The 20,246-nt window shown below is 34.9% G+C and overlaps 4 protein-coding genes across 5 annotated transcripts; 3 read left to right on the forward strand and 1 right to left on the reverse strand.

Moving 5' to 3' along the window:
• The first annotated feature begins 378 nt into the window (after window positions 1–378).
• Window positions 379–4,098, forward strand: LOC123873247 (rab11 family-interacting protein 2). Its single transcript, XM_045918020.1, has one exon. The coding sequence runs from the start codon at window positions 725–727 to the stop codon at window positions 2,150–2,152; it is 1,428 nt and encodes a 475-aa protein (XP_045773976.1). The 5' UTR covers window positions 379–724; the 3' UTR covers window positions 2,153–4,098.
• Window positions 4,099–4,157: 59 nt separating this feature from the next.
• LOC123873347 (protein KRTCAP2 homolog) lies at window positions 4,158–5,674 on the reverse strand. The gene is made up of 4 exons (XM_045918171.1): window positions 5,569–5,674; window positions 5,343–5,497; window positions 4,631–4,758; window positions 4,158–4,313 (listed from the first exon to the last, which is right to left on the reverse strand). The coding sequence occupies exons 1-4, from the start codon at window positions 5,570–5,572 to the stop codon at window positions 4,205–4,207; spliced, it is 396 nt and encodes a 131-aa protein (XP_045774127.1). The 5' UTR covers window positions 5,573–5,674; the 3' UTR covers window positions 4,158–4,204.
• A 2,106-nt stretch (window positions 5,675–7,780) lies between these two features.
• Window positions 7,781–13,158, forward strand: LOC123873312 (hydroxymethylglutaryl-CoA lyase, mitochondrial). 2 transcript variants are annotated; one of them, XM_045918119.1, is made up of 6 exons: window positions 7,781–7,991; window positions 9,022–9,167; window positions 9,641–9,764; window positions 10,354–10,566; window positions 11,615–11,803; window positions 12,793–13,158. In XM_045918119.1, the coding sequence occupies exons 1-6, from the start codon at window positions 7,923–7,925 to the stop codon at window positions 13,063–13,065; spliced, it is 1,014 nt and encodes a 337-aa protein (XP_045774075.1). In that variant the 5' UTR covers window positions 7,781–7,922; the 3' UTR covers window positions 13,066–13,158. The 2 variants fall into 2 exon arrangements, with proteins under 2 accessions (XP_045774075.1, XP_045774082.1); XM_045918126.1 differs by having other exon boundaries at window positions 7,781–7,988.
• A 116-nt stretch (window positions 13,159–13,274) lies between these two features.
• On the forward strand, window positions 13,275–19,794 carry LOC123873286 (sialic acid synthase). The gene is made up of 5 exons (XM_045918079.1): window positions 13,275–13,600; window positions 15,789–16,004; window positions 17,023–17,370; window positions 18,161–18,311; window positions 19,373–19,794. Exons 1-5 carry the CDS (start codon window positions 13,472–13,474, stop codon window positions 19,576–19,578), a joined length of 1,050 nt encoding a protein of 349 aa, XP_045774035.1. The 5' UTR covers window positions 13,275–13,471; the 3' UTR covers window positions 19,579–19,794.
• Window positions 19,795–20,246: the final 452 nt, after the last annotated feature.

The following is a 20,246-nucleotide window of genomic DNA, read 5'->3' on the forward strand; positions in this document are numbered from 1 at the left end:
TTCACCTCTAGTCATCTCGCAGAAATTCCTATCGGAATTGCCCCAATGCACCTTACTTTCTTATTTTTATGCCTAACTAGATGCCCCCCGCGACTTCGTCCGCCTGGATTTAGGTTTTTGAAATCCCGTGGGAACTCTTTGATTTTCCGGGATAAAAAGTAGCCTATGTGCTAATCCAGAGTATAATCTATCTCCATTTTAAATTTCAGCCCAATCTGTTCAGTAGTTTTTGCGTGACGGAGTAACAAACATACACACACACACACACACATACAAATGTTCTCCTTTATAATATTAGTGTGATAGTCAGTACAGTTTTACGAGTGCTAATAGTCTCAACACGGAGTTAGAGCGCAACGAATTTGTTAGAGCCGTGGTTTTGTAGCATGGCTTTATAGGCTATTCGTAATTCGTATCATGCATTGATATAATAATAATGGTACTATCATGGCCGAATTTAAATCTTCATGTTGGTAGTACCGATTAAAAGGAATGCGGATATGACGAATGACCGACAATGAGCAATGAAATAGAGAATGACGGATTGTGATTGCGTCTGTTCTGTGGATGGATTGTGGATTGTGTTGTGATTTGTGTACAACTTGTGATGGACGACTCACCTCAGTCGACACTCGACAGCTCATCGTTTAAATATTGTTTTATGCGATATTTAGCATAAATTCTTAAACGATCCAGTGTTTTTCATTATTTCGCAAAGTACAAAATGTGGGATCCGACACATGTTCAAGTTACTGTGCAAAAAGCTAGAGGTTTGCTGATAAAAGGCAAAAACGGTACAAATAACTGTTTTGTTACAATCTCTCTTGGTAAAGAAAAATTTCAAACTTCCGTGAAACACAAGGCAACAGAGAATGTCGAATGGTTTGAAGAGTGTGAATTACGCATTCCTTCGCAGGGGAACACGGCCGAGATCGTGTTGAAAGTCTACGACGAGGATTTCGTTAAGGATCATTTACTAGGTCAAGTATCGATTCCGTTAAAAGACCTCGATGTGTACGAACGACCAAGGAATCGAGTGTATCCCTTACGCGGTAAAGCCGGGAAAGAAAACGACAAAAGCAGGGGTGAGCTGGAAGTTAAAATAGGCTTTACTGTTAAAGAGGGAAGCTTAAATGATTTAAGCAAGAAAGAAAAGCACAAGTCTTCTTTATCTAGTATCGCCCAAAATGTTGGCGGCAGCCTTATGAGCATCGGTAGCATAGAGAAACGTAAGGGCTTAAAAAAGTTTGCAAAAAATCTGGGCTCCAAAATAAATTTAACAAAGAAAGATAAGAAGAGTGACTCATCATCTCTAGGCGGCAGTGTCGGTAATCTCAGGGCTTCTGTACTATCGACACCTGATACTTCTACACCAAAAAGGTCACCCACTGAAGCAGACCCAGGTGTAATAAGTGAAGATGAAGATGAATTTGCTTTTGATGATTTATCACACAAAAGTTCTGGTAGTTCACTCAATGTACAGACCTCATATATGCCCAGGACAGTGAAGTACACTCCTTCTCCAGTGAACGCTTCTCTAGAAAACCTAGGAGGTGGAGAGTTTTTAAGACGTTCCACTAGCAGTAATTTAGTGAACACTGAGAAAACAGCTCCACTCAAACCTGTTCGTTTGAGTCTTGATACGTTCACTCCACCACAACTGCCAGTACAGGTGCCTGATAAAAATGATGAGTGGTCCCAAAAACTGTATCCAAGAAAATCCATGAGCCAAACTATGATAGACAGAGAGAAATCTTCAAGTCTAGAAAGAAACAAAAAATTAGATAGCCCCAGTTCCCTAAAAGAAAAACCTAGTCCAAAGTTCTTCAAAAAGTTTGGGAACAATAAACCTAAGAAGTTGCTAGAAGAACGTATAATAGTTGGAGAAGAAAATATTGTTGAGGAAGATTCTATGAATCTAGCATTCAGTAACATACCAAAAACAGTAGTACAACAATTTGATAGCATGAGCCGGGAAGATCTTATTGTTATGGTGTATAATTTACAGAAGGATGTTGAAGCTGAGAAGAAGAAGAACAAGGATCTGGAAAATTATTTAGATGAATTGTTACTAAGAGTGATGGAAACAACTCCTAGGATCCTTCAAAACCCTTACGTCAGGAATAATAGCATGCATATCAGAAATAAGTAAAAGTTACATAAACAAATTTGGAGAGTACTCCATTCTAGCACAAGATGCTGTGCAAAATTTTGTTAAATAAATCTCTCCACTCCACTCAATTTTTTATACTTTACAACTAACTGAAATGAGATTACCTTTGTTATATCTATAACTTTATGCAATGATATTACATGTAATGTGATTACAACTAAAGTCGTAACTTTAAATAGATATAATTTAATTCTAGGTCATAGTAGTTTCTGAAAATGATATAACATGATTTCAATTAACTTAATTGCTTATTCCTATATAGGTATTCACAATTAGGCCTGAAGTCCAAACACTGTGCCTTATCTACTTGTAATATTAACCACACATACTTAATGTTAATGAAAAGCAAGAGGCCTAATTGTTGAAATCAGTTTTCATCAAAAAAATCATACATGATTAATTTATTTCATCTTGCATGTTCTTTTAAGGTATCATTTCTGCAAATATTCTAGGTTTTGACTTTGTTGTGCCAAATAATTCAAATTGCTTAACTGATATCAGGAAATATTCACCAGTATAAGCTAAAATAGCATCTAGATATTTAGAACAATTATTTTATTATGATGTTTTAGTAAGATCTAATCATACGTAAAAATAAATTGTCATGCCTGATAATTAAGCATAGGTATAAATAATTCTTCTGCTAACAGGGAAAAATATTAATTTTGTTAGTAACAGTCACATTGCTAATAATAATTAGCTGTTTTAGTTAATTAGGTATTTATTGTAATTAATTAGTAAGTGCAAATACAGGGTGCATGGATACCCTTGTGCAATATAAATTAGATTAAGAATTTTTTACAGATACATATTTTGAAAAGAACCAATTAGAATTACTCTAAAAAATATATAGTATAGTGTAAATTGTTCAAAAGCCTATATAATCCTTGAGTCATCAGCTGATGTTATTTAACATGACTCATAAAAAGTTATGAAATCAAAAGGATTGTTTTTGGTCAAATATTCATGAAGATAAGTTTTATAAATAAAAAGCACTCTAATACAGATGTTACAGATTATTTATTAATCAAGTTATTGATCAAGATAAATTACTAATTGTTTTTCTAAATCTTAATTCGCAATATATAAAAGAGCTGATTAGATTGCGCTTGTTTTTCCATAAAATTGTTTTATTTTCTTAAGATTTTATGTTTTAGAAGTGCAGTAAGAAAATTATTAATATTTAGATTAGAAGGTAAGATGTATATTTTATTCCTCAAGAAGATCTTTTTTGTGAAGTTTTAACTTTTAGAATATTTCAGCCTGCACTTCTATTTATGCAGATACATTAATATCTGGCATCTTGTTACTAAAATAATATAGATTACCTTGTCAAGTATACTAACTAATTTTGTATTAGGCACAACAACAACATACAAAGGATGAAAGAAAGTTTTGGACTATACTATACTATTCACTGCATAGTGAAAAACAGCTTTCCTCCCTGGTTTTTGTATGTGTAAACCCAATTAGTATCAGATCCTATCAGTGCTTTTCAGGCTTCTTAATCATGAACCTCTGCAAAAACCAGGTGCAAGACGAGGCTACGACACAGCCATTGTTTATTTATTTATAATGCTGACAGCCTGCTTGACAGGTAACAAGACAAGATTATTGAATGGACTACCTACCTTCTATTATGGTTATGGTAAGAATATTAGTTACATTGATGATGATTGAATAAATCAATACATTACAAGTCTTGCTAGCTTGGAGAGCTTTGACTATTTTTAAAATGAAATGATAATTTTGTCCTTTGTTTGTTTGTATTAAGTGAACGGCAAACTACCAACTCTTAAATAATTTTAGCTGACAACTAAATGTTAAGAGAAAAGTATGTTTATTCAATAAGAGTGCCTAAGGTTAAGTTTAATAATTATCATCGTCCACTAATATAACATGATTAAAGTGATTCTTGTTAATCATTTTGATGTTTTATTAAAACCAAATATGTAGTAGTTGAATAAAAAAATAAAAGCCATGATAAGGATTCTATAAAATATTTATTTGAAAATATGAGTTTGTGCAGTATTATTTGTGGCGACGACTCTTAACTGGTGCTGGAACGGCAGCTACTGTTACATATGTTTTCTGTGACAGCTTATTCATATAGTAGATAGTTATTAGCGAAAATATTAAACTGAAACAAGGAAATAATCGTATTAGTAACATCATAAATTAGATTTGTTTTAGTTTTTTAAGGGTTCATTAAAATCAGTAGATTGACAAAAATATAAATGAAACCTTGTTATTTTAAAAGGAACAAAATATGTATATTTTTGCAAAACAAAGATTTCATAAGTTCTTGGTTATTTTACTTTCATCTTCATCATCATTAATCAGCCCATTAGAGTCCATTGCTGGAATTCCAAAAGTGCAAAACACAGTCTTGCCAATTCATCTCCAGGTTTCAGTTTTTAATGAAATATAAAATATTAGAAATATACTATAATTTACCATGTAGTAAAACAAATTCTATGCACCATGCCCGACGCAATGAGTGATATCACCATAGACAGTGCAATCTCTGGCAACTTGAGTTGAAAGTTTTTACCAAACAACGTAGCCTCCAAGTTACCTATAGCCTGATATTTTAATTTAAGAAAAATATTTTATGACATTTTTAAAAGATTGAAAAAAATAATTTGGAATAAAAAGCTGTATTTAGGACATCAAACAAGAGAGTCGATAATAAAGTGCATAAAAAAGTTTTTGAGATTTTGTTAAGTTAAAGTCTGCCAAACATGTAACTAAAATAAAACACTGAAGTACTTAACTGAAGCAGACTAGACATTTTTTGATGGAAAAATTAGATTGTCAAATGTGAAAAGTATTGCTTAAACACATGGGCCACATACTGCACAATATTATATCCAACAACAAGACAGGTCTGGCTGAAGTCGAACATTCTGGCTTAAGAACCTATCAGTGGTTTCATATGACTCAAAGTCTTCTGTTTATTAAGACAGTGTTAAATAAAATCCAATTAGCCATGGTTGCAAGTACCTCAAATTTTCTAATAAGTCAAGTTAAATTTTCTGTAAGACATATCACACAAATTAAGTGTTGTGGTTAACACTCTGACACTTAACTGTCGTGATGCCATCCTGATGCCGACCAAACTTGTTTACATCTAAGAAAGGAGTTGAAAATATTTAAAAAAGGATACAGTAACGAAGAACATGAACATCACAGATCCCAAATAGCCTCCAAATATGATTGTGATTGGCGATCTTATTAAAAGTGGCTTGTACATTTGCATTCCAGAAAATATCAGCAAGGTTAGGATAGACGACAGGACGAAAGACGTGGCACTGTTCACCGCTGAAATGTAAGTATTAATGTATAATTTTAGCTTGAGATTTTCTCTTAAAATAGGAAGGTTAATTACATACCCATGATAAGCGTTTCAATGTAGATATAAAAACAAAATTCTATGAAATTATTTTACCGGTGTAAATTAAATTGCATTGACTTTGACAGTTACTCTTATTACATGACATTGACATTTATGTAGGTATACCAACCCATCGAAATAAATAAGGCATTCATCTACAGTAGTCACGGCTAACATTGTAAATGTGTCAAACGCAAAGACCTTACACTTACTAACTAGACTGTGTACCAAAAATTTTTGTTAGGCTAAAATGAGATCTATCACATTATCTTAGGGTAGCTATTTCCATTATGATCGGTAGCTATCTAAAAGCGGTCCTGGTGAGAAGGCTTCCGGGGGTAGTGTGTCCTTGTCTGACGTCTTGCCAGCTCAACTAATTTATTGGGTTTGGTAGTAATGGTAGAAAATTTTATATTTAGCATTTTTATGATTTACCAAAACGAACAATCCATAAACTTTGAAACTCAATTTTAATATTTCTACAGATTATATGAATAATAATTATCTCGTTGTATTTAGAAAATAATCCATTAAAACTGAGTAAAAGTAGTACTTAAATGTTTGGGACTGGTAATACTAAATGCAATATGGTGGTTTGTTTACTTGGTTGTTTGGTTGATTTTCGTACTTCGATTTGCGATTGTGTACATTTTCATAATAAACCTGTTTGTTTTCATGAAAAATGGTGAATTCAAGTTGTGTGACAGGGTGCAATAATGATTCTTATCCTGGTAGCAGCTTTTCTTTCCACAGGTAAGTAAAAACAACAATCATATTCTTTAGGTTAACCATGAATTATGTGGATCAAAGATTTTTCTAGTTTCGTAGAAGTAGGCAGATACGTCTCGACTGACTTAAATTGGAGATTTATACTAATAATCTACTATTATAATAAAAATGAATCTCCGAAATGTTTTGCGCATAGCTTCCGATCGACGGCACCTAATTCATTTTATTGTGTTTGTTAGTATCAGGAGATGGTTTTATAAAAAATATTATTCGAAATTCCCGGGCGAAGCTTGGTCGGGCAGCCAGCTTTTAATATAGAAAAATCTTAGTTCGAAGCTGGAAATACTGTCCGACGAACGGCGAAGCTCTTGACTTGCCCTCTATTGGGTCCTAAACACAGCTGGTGTAATGTGGGTGATATTCACCTCTGCATACACCTTTGGGTAGATACCTACCTAACAAGGTTACACTATGTTATGTTAACTTAAGTTGACTCGAAGTTTTGTTAGTAACAGAAACTTAATCTATGTTAGTCATTATATTTCTTGTATTGTAGGTTTCCGAAGAATGAAAATCAGAAATTGAAGTGGGGAAATGCAGTGCCTGGAAAAATCTCAAAATCGTCTGTTGTTTGCAGTGCGCATTTTAAATGTGAGGACTTTATTCCTGGTTATATTAGGAAAATGCAATGTATAAAAACAAATCATTAAATAATTATTGCAATTTTAGTCTTTTTTTTCGTCTAGAATATGCATAACGTTCATTTGACATATCAATCATTTAATAATATTATTATGTAGCTTTTTTGTACTGACTCAATACGGAGTGAAAAGTTAGTAAGGTTGTTGTCAAATTAACGGTATGTGAGATGATGCCTATTTTACAGAGAAGAAAAAAGTACTTCTGACCCTTATGAGTACGCAGTAAGCTCGACCGAAGTTGCCGGCGCACGTGGGTAACGGTGTACCCAGCTTGCTATTTCACCTAACCTAATATTGCGTGAGAAACAGATAGACTCAGTGTAGCGAGTACATGCGTACATAATATTTTCAGTTATTTAGCAGTTTAGTAAAAGACGAAATGTCATTTTTCTGCATCGAGTTAAAAGTCGGAGTATACAAAACAATATGTCCTGTGTTCTGTTTTATCATGGTCACCTAATTAGAAAGGGACACACTACCAACGGGAGCCCTCTCATGCGGACCGGCTTTTTCGCCATGGTGCACAGTCTAGTTAGAAGTGTAAGGTCTTTGGTCAAACGCAAGGACTAAACTACATGGAAAAATAATGAAATATTGTAAGTCAACGGCTCCTTGTAAATAGATGCATGTTAAAAGTCATAGAAATGGTGCTTCCAAAATCGATGTTAAAATTAAATAGTGCAACTAATATCCTAAGAAAGTACACTAATGCATTTTTGAGTTAAGTAGTTTATTTTTGGAAAACTGTTGGCAACACTGCAGTGTTATCACTCTGTGACGTCACTCGCGCGCTGATAGTGATAGTGATAAGAACTGTAAACCAAACGAAACATGAAGGAATGGAACAATTATTATTATTCTTTTATTACTATTGTGAAGTTTCACATAAGTGTATCGGGATAATTTAGGAAATCGTATAAGAATGATGCAAGTTGCAAGAAAATCCATGCTAAAATCTTCGGCAAGTGCTGCAATGTGGCGAACAGTTGTTGGTATTTAATTTTTATATTTATTTGTAAATAATAACCCACTTATTATTAGCGGCGATCTAGGATGAAATCAATCAATAAGATCGGTTACTTTTCTTGTATTTACTGCACGGGGCTAGAAAAATGGAGTGGTACCTAATCGGTATTTCAGTAAGTAGGTGCTTATTGGTTGATATATTATAGGGTTGGTTATAGAAGCGGACTGAAATCCAGAAGGTCGGTGGTTGAAACCTCACCCGTTGCACTATTATCGTACCCACTCCTAGCAAAAGCTTTACCCTTAGTTGAAGGGGAAAGGGGGATGTTAGTCATGATTAAAATGACTATAAATATTCTTTTTCCTAACTCATCTTTGGTGGGCAGTCACCTGTAGAGTAGCGACCCGCCAATTGCGTAACTACAAATCAAAGGCTCCTGACAAATTCATCAGATGGGGCCCCCTCAATTTAACGCTGGTCAACTGGCGTGGTTGAAACAAATCAATGATTTATGCATACAAGACAGGTAAAGTTGTCTTGTTTCATGGTACAGTTCCAAGGGTCAACTTGAATAGGTAGTTAAACAAGTAAATAATAAATCATCGGAGTCATTCCGGGTCAGTTTTGCCTGCGGTGCGAGATTCCATTTTGGCGCTCCACAGGTGTCAGTTTGCAATTTCTTATTCTTGTCTCATTATTTTGCTTACCTACTACTTTACATCCTTATATTATAAGAATTTTTATAAGTTAGACTTTCAAATTATTTTCTCCCATATACCTACCTACCATTAAAAGTACCTACATAACTGCTAGTCTGTGGGCCAGTGGCATTTAGTCGGCTTGCTACCCTATTGTTACTACTGCGACCCACCCCAGTTTCTTAGGTTGCTTGAATATAAAATATAGCCTATATCACTCAGAAAGAATGTAACATTCTATTGGTGAAAGAATTATCAATATCGATTCAGTAGTTCCAGACAATACTTCCTACAAACAATACCTCTTTACAATATCAACATAGATAGATTATTATTATCACCAAAAATATTTTTAGAGTACCACCACACAAGAGATTCGCATTTACGAAGTGGGACCCAGAGATGGATTGCAGAATGAATCAAAGTTTGTACCAACAGAAATGAAAGTTGAGCTTATACATAAACTTTCAAATGCTGGCTTAAAACATATTGAATCTGCAAGGTATATATAATATTTTATCCCATTAAAACCTGTATACTTTGAATACTTTGTAGGTAGGCAGGTAAATACTTAAATGTAGGTATTTTATAAAACTTTAAGTACCTATACGCGACAGGTCGAGATGGCAATCGAGGTATGAGATGGGGGGACGCCCCGCACACCCACACTTCACAGGGCTGTCGCGTACTATATATATGTGGTTGGTAATGCCACTAGGTAACTTACCTACCTAAGTATCTACATACTAATTACACACACAAAATTGTTATATTACATATACAGACCTATTAATATATCTCTATGTATATGTTTTTACTTTGCTTTACCAGTGTCTTGTGTGCAAAAGAATATTAGGTACATCAAAGTTTAATCAAAATTGGTTTAGTCTAATAAGCTATCTACTTAATACTCAATCAGTCTGGAATATTATAACACTAATCTGTACCTGGTTAAACACAAAAAAATGGTTTCAGTTTTGTTAGCCCCAAATGGGTGAAACAAATGAGTGATGCTACTGATGTTATGAAGACCATCAAGAGAGTTCCAGGTGTTAACTATCCAGTACTAATACCAAACCTAAAGGGATACGAAACTGCTGTAAGTTGGAATAAAATATGTACCAAATAAAAGCTTTAATTCCTATATATTGCTTCATTATTATTTTTTTCAACTTCACTATTACCATGTGAAGGTTATTCTAATTTCATAATAGCCTAATACAAATTATAAATATTATACCTACTTAATTATAACTTAATTACTTAATAAATACTTACAGGTAGAACCTATACATATACACTATACAGTCTAGGTTTTTATTTATACAATGATTGATGATCAACAAAAGTATTTTATCATAAGATCTTGTATCATCTTTTATTGTCTTTCATTTAGTTTTTACATTCATAACTATATCATTCGCTAACAATTTTATTGAATATCTAAAATCATAGTATAGGTAAAAGGATAACTTTCTGCTCTACCTCTTCAATAAAATTTAAATGATAAATAAGCGTTGAAAATAGGCCCCTATACAAATTAAGTACAAAATAATATTTAGAATTTGAGTTACAGTAATTATTTATCATAACATAATATTAAGTAGCTTTTTCATGTACACATTGGTACACAGATCTGTGCGGCCAAAATAATGTTGCTAAAACACTGAGAAATCTTTATTTTATAGAAAGCGTGCAATATTGAGGAAGTAGCGATATTTCCTTCAGGCTCAGAAGGCTTCTCTCAGAAGAACCTCAATTGCTCTGTGGAAGAAGGTCTCAGAAGATTCAAGTTGGTAGCCGAGCAAGCGGTGAAAGATGGCATCAGAGTTAGAGGATATGTGTCCTGTGTTGTGGGATGCCCTTATGATGGTCCCATCAGTCCAAAAGCTATAGCCAAGGTACTTGAAATTCTTAGATATTTTTATAAACTAGATGACACTATGATTTCTAAAGAAGTTTTTCATATGGTTTTTAAAAAACTGTGCATTGATGCTTTTCGAATTCAAATATTTTTATTGTGAATTTGGGTTAGTTTACAGATCTTAATACTATTGTTAAGTTCTACCCAATTGTACCTTACGGCATGTAATCACACTAATATTATAAAGGCGAAAGTTTGTATGTGTGTGTGTGTGTTTGTGTGTGTGTGTGTGTGTGTGTGTATGTTTGTTACTCCTTCACGCAAAAACTACTGGACGGATTTGGCTGAAATTCGGAATGGAGATAGATAATATCCTGGATTAGCACATAGGCTACTTTTTATCCCGGAAAATCAAAGAGTTCCCACGGGATTTCAAAAAACCTAAATCCACGCGGGCGAAGTCGCGGGCATCGGCTAGTAATACAATAAAACAATCAATCATAATCTTGTCCTTACAATAATGGCTTCTTTTTTGTCCTAGGAAGCCTTTGATTTGCCAAGATAAAAGTAGGCTAACTCTATCTCGGGGATGCAGGCTATCTCTCTACCAAATAGATGGTGCCTGCAACTTAGTCTTTTTTGCGGTCTCCACTCCAGAACGTCTGCCCCATTGGCCATCAGTTCAGCCACAGACATGGCCTAGCGATCTGAAGTTTCAGTGACACTTCAGATCGCTAATGCTTGAGCTATGTCGGTTACTTTGTTCTTTTACAATTTCCTTGTTCCGAATTTTAGCCCTTTGAGATGTACTCAACATAGCTCGCTGAGCGACTTTTAATTTGTGGACAAGGCCAACTTTCAGTTTCCATCATCATCAACAAAGCACTACAGCCCTGGCCTTGGCTTGGTCAAGCAAGCTTCTCCATCGGGGCCGGTCAAATAAAGATTCCTTCCAGCTCCAAATCCCGAAAACCCTCATGTCCTCTCCATCAATCCACCGATCTGTAGGTTCTCGTCAGCCTCTACCGCCCTCTGGTTTGCTATCCAAAAACTTATTCGGATCTATGTTATACAAATGTTTGTAGATAACAGAAGATCTGTTGGCTATGGGTTGTTACGAGGTGTCCCTGGGCGACACCATCGGCGTGGGCACGGCGGGCTCCGTGCGGCGCCTGCTGCGCGAGGTGCTCACGGTAGCGCGCCCCGACACCATCGCGCTGCACTTCCACGACACTTATGGACAAGGACTATCGAATTTATTGGCAGGATTAGAGGTAAGGAATGACTTTCATCACCATCATCATCGTCAACCGAATGTAGTCCAGTTTAAATCTACTACTGCTCTGCTACTGTATCTGCTATGGAAATCTTACAGAAAACATAGGATGAAAAGTATCTTATTTCTATTTAATCTAGGGATAAGTCGATATTTTGTTCTCTTAGTTGGGTTGTATACGGAAGGATCTGGGATTCCACCACATTATTATCCCAAGAGAACTCTTACCATTATAGGATTAATGGCTAGGGGTCACGACCCTCAGTAATGAGGAATGCGGCTAAAGGCAGAGGTAACTTTAACCGCCTGTTTGCAACTGGACCTTAGAAATTAATAACACCTACTGTATGTCGTGCAGTCGATAAGAAACTATAAATACTCCTTGTAGAACCCTAAAAAACTAAACTGTAAACTGGCTTCGCTATAAGAAATGAAAAAAAAATACTTAAAAGTAAATAATAGATACCAACCTACCATTTACCTACTTACCAAGGAACATGCATACCTAACTTTTTTCTTTTTTTTGAAGTCATAGGTACTTAATATACCTTAAGCATGCTTAATCTAAGTAGGTACAGACTAATATAGTTGATTAAAATTACAAACTTGTTACGAAGGGAATATATTTGCATCAAAATAAACACTTATCATGGTCGCAATACCTACCTACTTGTACTGCAGCTGTATTGGTTGTTTTGTTTCTAGAACTTCTTTTATCTGACTGAGTATATTCGTACAAATTTGAACAAGGTGACGAGATTAACGTATTTACAAGTTGATAAAAATATATTTTTATTGTATCGCTACACTTATCTCAGCATTATGCTGCATAATATTATTTGTATGTTGTATCCACCTACAGTTGAACATTTTCATAAATGTAAAATATTTCGCGTTCAAGACCATCGATGTGCTATGTAAACAAACCCACCCATATGATTGTTCCTGACGTCATCGAGATATATTTAACTTTACTTGTTTTTGCAGTTTGGAATAACGACTGTAGATTCATCTATATCCGGCCTAGGCGGCTGCCCGTACGCGCGGGGAGCGACCGGGAACCTTGCGACGGAAGACCTCGTATACTTCCTATACGGTCTAGGCGTCAACACTAACATAGATCTAGTCAAGCTCATCGAGGCTGGCCGTTATATTTCCAACTTCCTATCGAAACCTACAGAATCCAGAGTGAACAGAGCTATCGGAGATAGGATCAAGAACTATGAAGAAATCGTTAAAATGGCAGCGTGTACAATTTAACAAAGAACAAAGACTTTCATTTTGTAAACAGCATTAAGTATGCATCAATCAATATATCAATGTACATATGTAATAAATAATATTTCATTCCTACGTCGTGTGTTATTTATCTAAAAGCGAGAGTTGTGTCAGTGGTCATGAGCGTCGCTAACAGGTTTTTTATCAATTCAATAAGCGGAGCGGGTGCGCGGGTAGGCACCAGCCGTTGCGCACACTAGCACGGCGGGCGCGCACCGAGTAGCTCGCTTTATATTGAATTGACCTTATTTACTCGGTACGATCTTGAACGAGGGGTCGATAAACCTTTCCCGTGGCATTACAAAGTTTTACTCAGTTTCACGTATCAGTTTACATCGGGAACCAATTTCGAATCGTTCCTTCCTATGGCATATTAACAGTGGTGAAAATGGTCGAAGTCAAGATAACCGAGGATATTAGAGTCGGCGGCAACAATCCCTGCTTTATTATCGCGGAGGTTGGTCAAAATCATCAAGGTGACATTGAAATCGCAAAAAAGTTGATCAAAGCTGCTAAGGTTAGTACCGTAGAAACATAAGAAAATTCTTTTAAGGTTAGGCCATTTAGGGAGGCTTTGTTGTGAATAGGAAACAAAACAATAACTGGTGACGTAGTGCGGCGAACGCGTCGACAGACGCTCGCTTATCTCCAACTTAACATTTATTGTTTCAAAATATTAAGTACGTACCTACCTAGCTAATTAAGTAAATAGGTTTAAATAATAAAATGTATCTAATATAAAAACCGCAATAATAGCTTCAAACCTTTTAGGTATCTATCTACCTTACTAAGATCTTGATACTTTCTACACATACCTATTACCTAGGTCCCTGTACATACCTATTTATTTCTTGGTTATTATTTGCGTTAGAAATAAAGTTAACACATCTTGACTCTTAAACTTGTTTATTCTATACAAGGGCTGGTCCGGAGATTAGGTAGCTAATATATTAGGTAGGGTAGACCACCCAGTAATTAGCCTCTTCCGCAATTTGAAACTGTATTTAACTGTACTCTTGCTTTTCATGTTTTACATATTACATTGGTAAATAAATTAAATACATTTTGAATGGTAGGCATAATGCCGGGCATTTATTACAACCTGACAATATTCTTTTCTAAGTAACCTACTTAGCGACGTTGGTAATGGTCAAAAAAATACCATACAATTTTTGACGAGAAACCTTACGACAGAATACAGATAGATAAGATTGAATTTCGTTCTTTGAATATTACTAGATTCTAACATCATTGGATTTTGGAATTTATTCCTTTTTAGCATTTCTTCCTCAACCTTTTACTTAACCTCTAATCCCTTTATTTTTTCATCAGGATATCGTTTCATTTAGTCCCTTGACTGCTTTTTTTATAGTCTTCACATTCCACAACTAGCTTCCAAAACAAAACTAGCAAATTAACGAGCATAATATCTAGGCACTCCGAAAATTGATCATAGGTATTAATTAATCATAGGACAAAGATTCGATAAAAATTTACCTACTTTTAATGTATTTGTGTAATAGGGTAGTAGAGTATCTAATGCGAAAAGTATGCATATTTAGAAGGAAAGCAACAAATAAGCCTTTGGTTTCTTAAAAAAATAATTCGCAATATCCAAAAATATCATAAAAAATGTTGGGTCAGTAGGGTCCATATTATACTGACTGCAGTGTTTCGCCAAGAAATTGATAAAGTCATTGATCGTAGGTCTAAGTATTAATTAGTCAAAGGACAAAGATAAAAAATTACTATTGATGTAATTGTAAGCAAAACACTTTAAGTAGGTAGGCACATATAAAACATAGTGATTACATACTCTTTGGGTATATGGAAATAATGTCTGTAAAGGATGATTACTGAGGAAGGTCTGACTGTTGGGTGGTTTACCCTTCGTCCAATTTGAATAATTTGTCGCTGAACGACTACTCAAATAGGTAACAAATAAACTACAAAGTAGATATAAACAAGTACTAGCTCATATATTATCGTTTGATATACCTACCTACTTGAAACAATAATATTATGTACCTAGGTAGATACTTACCTACTTATTTTGAAAATTGATTAACGGCCGAAAACTAAGCTTAAACTAACTAAGTTATAATTAATTATTAATCTATCTGATCCAGCGGGATTATTCGCTACCTCAGTGTCCAACACTGATTGATAGCCACCCACACAGGCCACCCATTAGCCAGCAGCCACTGGTAAAGCATTTGACAATAGTTGGCTCTACATTGCTGCTTCACTGAGTGATATTAAAACAATTTTTCGTAGAAAACTTTCAAGGGATTAAAAATAAAATGTGAGCTCAGTGGCTATCATTCAGTGTTGAACACTGAGTTAGCTAATCTATCGGTAATATTTTGTTGATAAGTTACTAAGCAACGTTATTTATCAAAAATTGTTTTTTAAACACATTGAAGTTATTTATCGACAGATTAGTTATCAGCATTATCAGATGGATTGATTTTATTAGGTAGGTACCTAATTATTAGATACCTATTAGTTTCGGCTATGTGCATAGGTAAGCGACTTGCGAGCATAATTAAAGAAACTAGAAATCTAAGCGTGAAGCTCACCCGACTTCATTCATGTACATAAATATACATGTTACATGTAGAAACTAAAATTATTTTTTTACTTTGTAGTGGTTTTGGAAGTCGGTTTTTTTTTTATCTAAGTACTTTTCTACTACTTTGCAGGATGCAGGAGCCAGTTGTGTTAAATTTCAAAAAACTTGCCTCAATGAAAAGTTCACAAAGAAATATTTAGATAAGCCCTATGACAACCCAAACTCTTGGGGTAAAACTTATGGCGAGCATAAAACTCATTTAGAACTAACCGAAAATCAGTACAGAGAGCTGTTCAAATATGCGCAAGAGGTGGGGATCCTGTTTACTGCCTCTGCTATGGATATGGTACGTTTTTCAGATTATAGCTTATTTACCTTCTTACTAAGTACCTCATTCCATGTGTAATGAAACATATTATCATTTTCCATTTTACTACTGTTTGCCTACATGCGTAAGGCATCACATACATTTTGGTGCTTCATTAGAAATGTACTGTATACTTGCCTAAACTCTATCCGTGGAGAATAGTTAGTATCTCTCTCAGTTACATACTATAAAATATGGCACTGCCAAAAATAGGCGTTATCCATTTTGAGTTACTAACCAATCACAAACGAAACTATGTCTCCAAATTGAATTTCGAATGTTTTTAAAACATAGTTTCTGTGATAGAATAGTACAGAAAATATAGGTTCGTTTGTGATAGGTTGGCCACTCAAAATGTTTATCGCCCACTCAGCTTTTTGTCTTTGTCATTTGTAATGGGATTACGTAACAGAGAGAGTCCTATACTAACTTCTCACAGTGGATTGTTTTGGTATTTTGCGAAGGATTCGAAGAATAACATGGTCATTAGTCCATATCGACGTGTACATGTACTGGTATAAGGACCACTATAAATCCATAAACATATTTTATATTAATTACTTACCTAATACAAAGGTGGACATTGGGTTATGGTCTACTAACATGCTTGTAGCCCTGTTATTCTTTTTCTTAAATTCCGATACAAGTTAGCCCTTGACTGCGATCTCATCTAGTGGTAAGTGATAAAGCAGAATGAGATGAAAACGGGCAAACGTGAATGGGTGTGTATCGCGCGCTAAATCACTTGGCGGCACGGTTTTGCCGGTAGGCAGGAAACTAGGCACGGCCAAAACCTCCCACGAGACCAGACCAGAGATAATTTAGAAAATATAAATTCCCAAATTGCCGAAATGCCAGAATCGAACCCAAAATCTTCCTACGGCAGTGAAAAAAATGCATGTAAAAACTGAAAAAGCGCACTTCAGCATTTTCAGATGCATTTCAGATTTTAAAATTGACGTTATACTTATTTAATTAAGTTAAATTTAACTTTCAGGTATCATTCGACTTTCTAGTCAACATCAAAGTGCCATTCATCAAAATAGGCTCAGGAGATTCGAACAACCTTCTCTTTTTGAAATACGCCGCGTCAAAGAAGGTGCCTTTGATTATATCAACGGGCATGGTGGATAAGAAAGCGGTGAAGACCATTTACGATATCGTTTCGGCTCAACACAAACAGTTCTGTCTATTGCATTGCATATCGGCCTATCCCGTGCCGTTTGAAGACTGCAACTTGACCGTTCTGCAAGATTATAAGAATACATTTGACGTCCCGGTGGGATATTCCGGTCAAGAGGTTGGGACTGCGGTGGCCTTAGGTGCAGTTGCCTTGGGAGCTAAGGTATATTAATTTTTTTATTTTGATCATGATGCCCGCAATTTCGTCCGCGTACGTTTCCGTTTAAGGGTTTTGAAAATTCCAGTAAAATTTGTAAAATCTAGGATGAAAACTTTCGCTGTATCACATAAACGATGCCCGCGACTTCTTTCGGTGTGAATTGAGGTTTTTTAAACTCCCGTGGAAACTCCTTGATTTTCTGGGACAAAAAGTAGCCTAGGTCCTAAAAATTCATTTTCCTTGCCGTTTAGGTATTGTTAGAAGTGGATAGGTAAAAAAATCTATCAAAGTTTAACGTTCAGATTATCTAATAAAATCTATGCTGTAAATACATCAGTACATATTTATTCTGAATGTGAGAATATTCACCTAACGTTGGCAAATATACATCACCTTGACAAGGTCTGCGAAAATAGATCACGACATTAAAAAGTTAGCAATCTTGAAAAATTATTATTTTTTATTTGCCAAGTGGTTACACGTAAGTGTACCTACTCGTATATAATATGAATCTATATCGATTGAGAGTTAGGAAAAATATAATAATACTTATATGTATATGGATTGCCTGGAAGAGATCACTGTAGTGATAAGATCGCCCTTTGTTTGAAAATCTATCCTGTATTTTATTCTTTGTCAAAGTTTTAAGCAATAATGTTTAAATGAAATAAATAAAAATAATATTATGTAGGTAATCCCACTTCTGATTCATAAGACTAAAATTGAAATAAAAATACTGTTCTGTCCACGTGTTTTTAATTTTTTATTAGTTATTCCTTTATTCGATTTATAGGTGTTAGAAAAACACATAACATTGGACAAGGGCTCGAAGGGCACTGATCACGTTTGCTCGCTGACGCCCGCTGAGTTCCAGCAGCTAGTGAGAGATGTCCGAGTCATAGAAGCCTCGCTTGGTACCCCAATAAAGAAAGTCGTGACATCAGGTATGTCCTCAACCCTCATTAAGTTATAATTCGCTGATGCCTGCGACTTCGTTGCGTGGATTTAGGTTTATAAAGATCCTGTGGGAACTCTTTGGGAAAAAGTAATGACTAATGACACTCTGCAGATATTTAACTATATCCATGCAAAAAGTACGTCGGTCCGTTTCTCCGTGATTGAAGGACACACCAACAAACAAACACACTTTCGCATTTATTGTATGTGTAATTTACTATTGATTTAACTACCTATTTATCATCTTCTAAATCTTGATGTACTTAATGTTTGCCGATACTTCGATAGGCAGACCGCAGATACTACCTACTTCATATATAAATTAACGCTAAATCTTGGTGGTACGGCTTTGTCAGTAGTGCTAGTAGAGCTTGTCCATTTTGAAATGACGCGCCCCACCACCGCAATTTACACATCACTACTACAAAAAATTATGTAGTAGGTCGCGTCATTTCAAAATAGGCAAGCTCTACCTAGTAGTAATATACAGTACCTACTACTAAGAGCTAGTACTTGCCTACCGATAGATACAGGCTATTTATTTTGAGAGTGACCAATGAAGTGAAAACTTAAACTCACTAGAGATATGAGGATTTGATCTTAACATGGCGTTGATTTCAAAGAAAGTAGAAACTAATACTTACAAAGATTTACACAAATCGTATTTCTAAAAAAAATATCTTATCGCACGAATCGTATTTCTAAAAAAAATATCTTGTTAGGAGTGCCAATAAGCTACTTAATTGTACTACGATCTAGCCTAATATGATGACTAATAAGTAGTTTAATTTTAACCCAAGCCTATAAATTATCTTATATACCTACTAAGAAGTTGTCCATTGACGCTTCTTAGTCTTTCTTGAATAGATACACTCTGAAAAAAATGCAAGTCATTTTATTGCGATAACTATAGAGTATATTGGATGGAATACATTGTAAATTTAAAGTGATGATAATTACAGTAGATTACGAATCAACGATTACAATACAGAAATATATGATTACCATTTACATGCTTATGTAAAAATATACCCCTTCGTGTTTCCAGAAATCCCCTGCATTGACAAATTACAAAAATCACTAGTAATGGGTAGTACAAAAAACAAAGGAGAAATACTGTATCCAGGAGACATCAAAATTAAGGTCGCTGAACCAAAAGGCTTGAACGCACTCCACTTCGAGGAAGTTATTTATAAAACTCTCGTGTATGATAAGAAAGAGGACGAACCATTGAATGAAGGAGACTTCTGCTAGTATGACGATATGATAATGATATGATATAATGCTACAAATTGTATATGTTTCGAATCGTACAAAGTAACTTCATAGATTAAAGATTGACTTAAAGATGGTTCAAAATGCATGCATAATATTAAGATAATAAAGACATAATAAAATATATAAAACATCGAATTTATAATAATGATAAGTCTGCAAGTTTTATACCTACCTGAAACAATTAATAAATAAATAATCTAAGTGAGTATATCTATTTGTTAAATATTAATAATAAATTTTTAAATACTCCTTTATGTTATGATATTGTTTTATTTGACGTGCTTTTGTCATAAAAATTTGCTATGACTCATACTACTTTAAACAGATCTACCTAAACAAAAGAATAAAGCAACAATGTAATGTATGTACTACTCGTATATGCACAAAGCAACAACGGAATACATACATAGTTGAAGATGTAGTAAAGCTAAGAATTTAATTAATAACAAATTTTTCCATATCCTGTCCCCACTATTTTTCGACGTATGAACGTCGGCGGCCGGTCATTCATGAGGGCGTGACGTATTTTCTTTTTTCTTGGAAACAAATCTTTCTGACGTTAATCGAATATCTTTAGGACTCTTCACATCTATTCTGGTGGAACGCGTTGAAAGACAACATGGCTCTCGTAGGCCGCTAAGAGT

Source organism: Maniola jurtina, chromosome 2 (assembly GCF_905333055.1).
Source record: "Maniola jurtina chromosome 2, ilManJurt1.1, whole genome shotgun sequence".
Classification (NCBI taxonomy): domain Eukaryota; kingdom Metazoa; phylum Arthropoda; class Insecta; order Lepidoptera; family Nymphalidae; genus Maniola; species Maniola jurtina.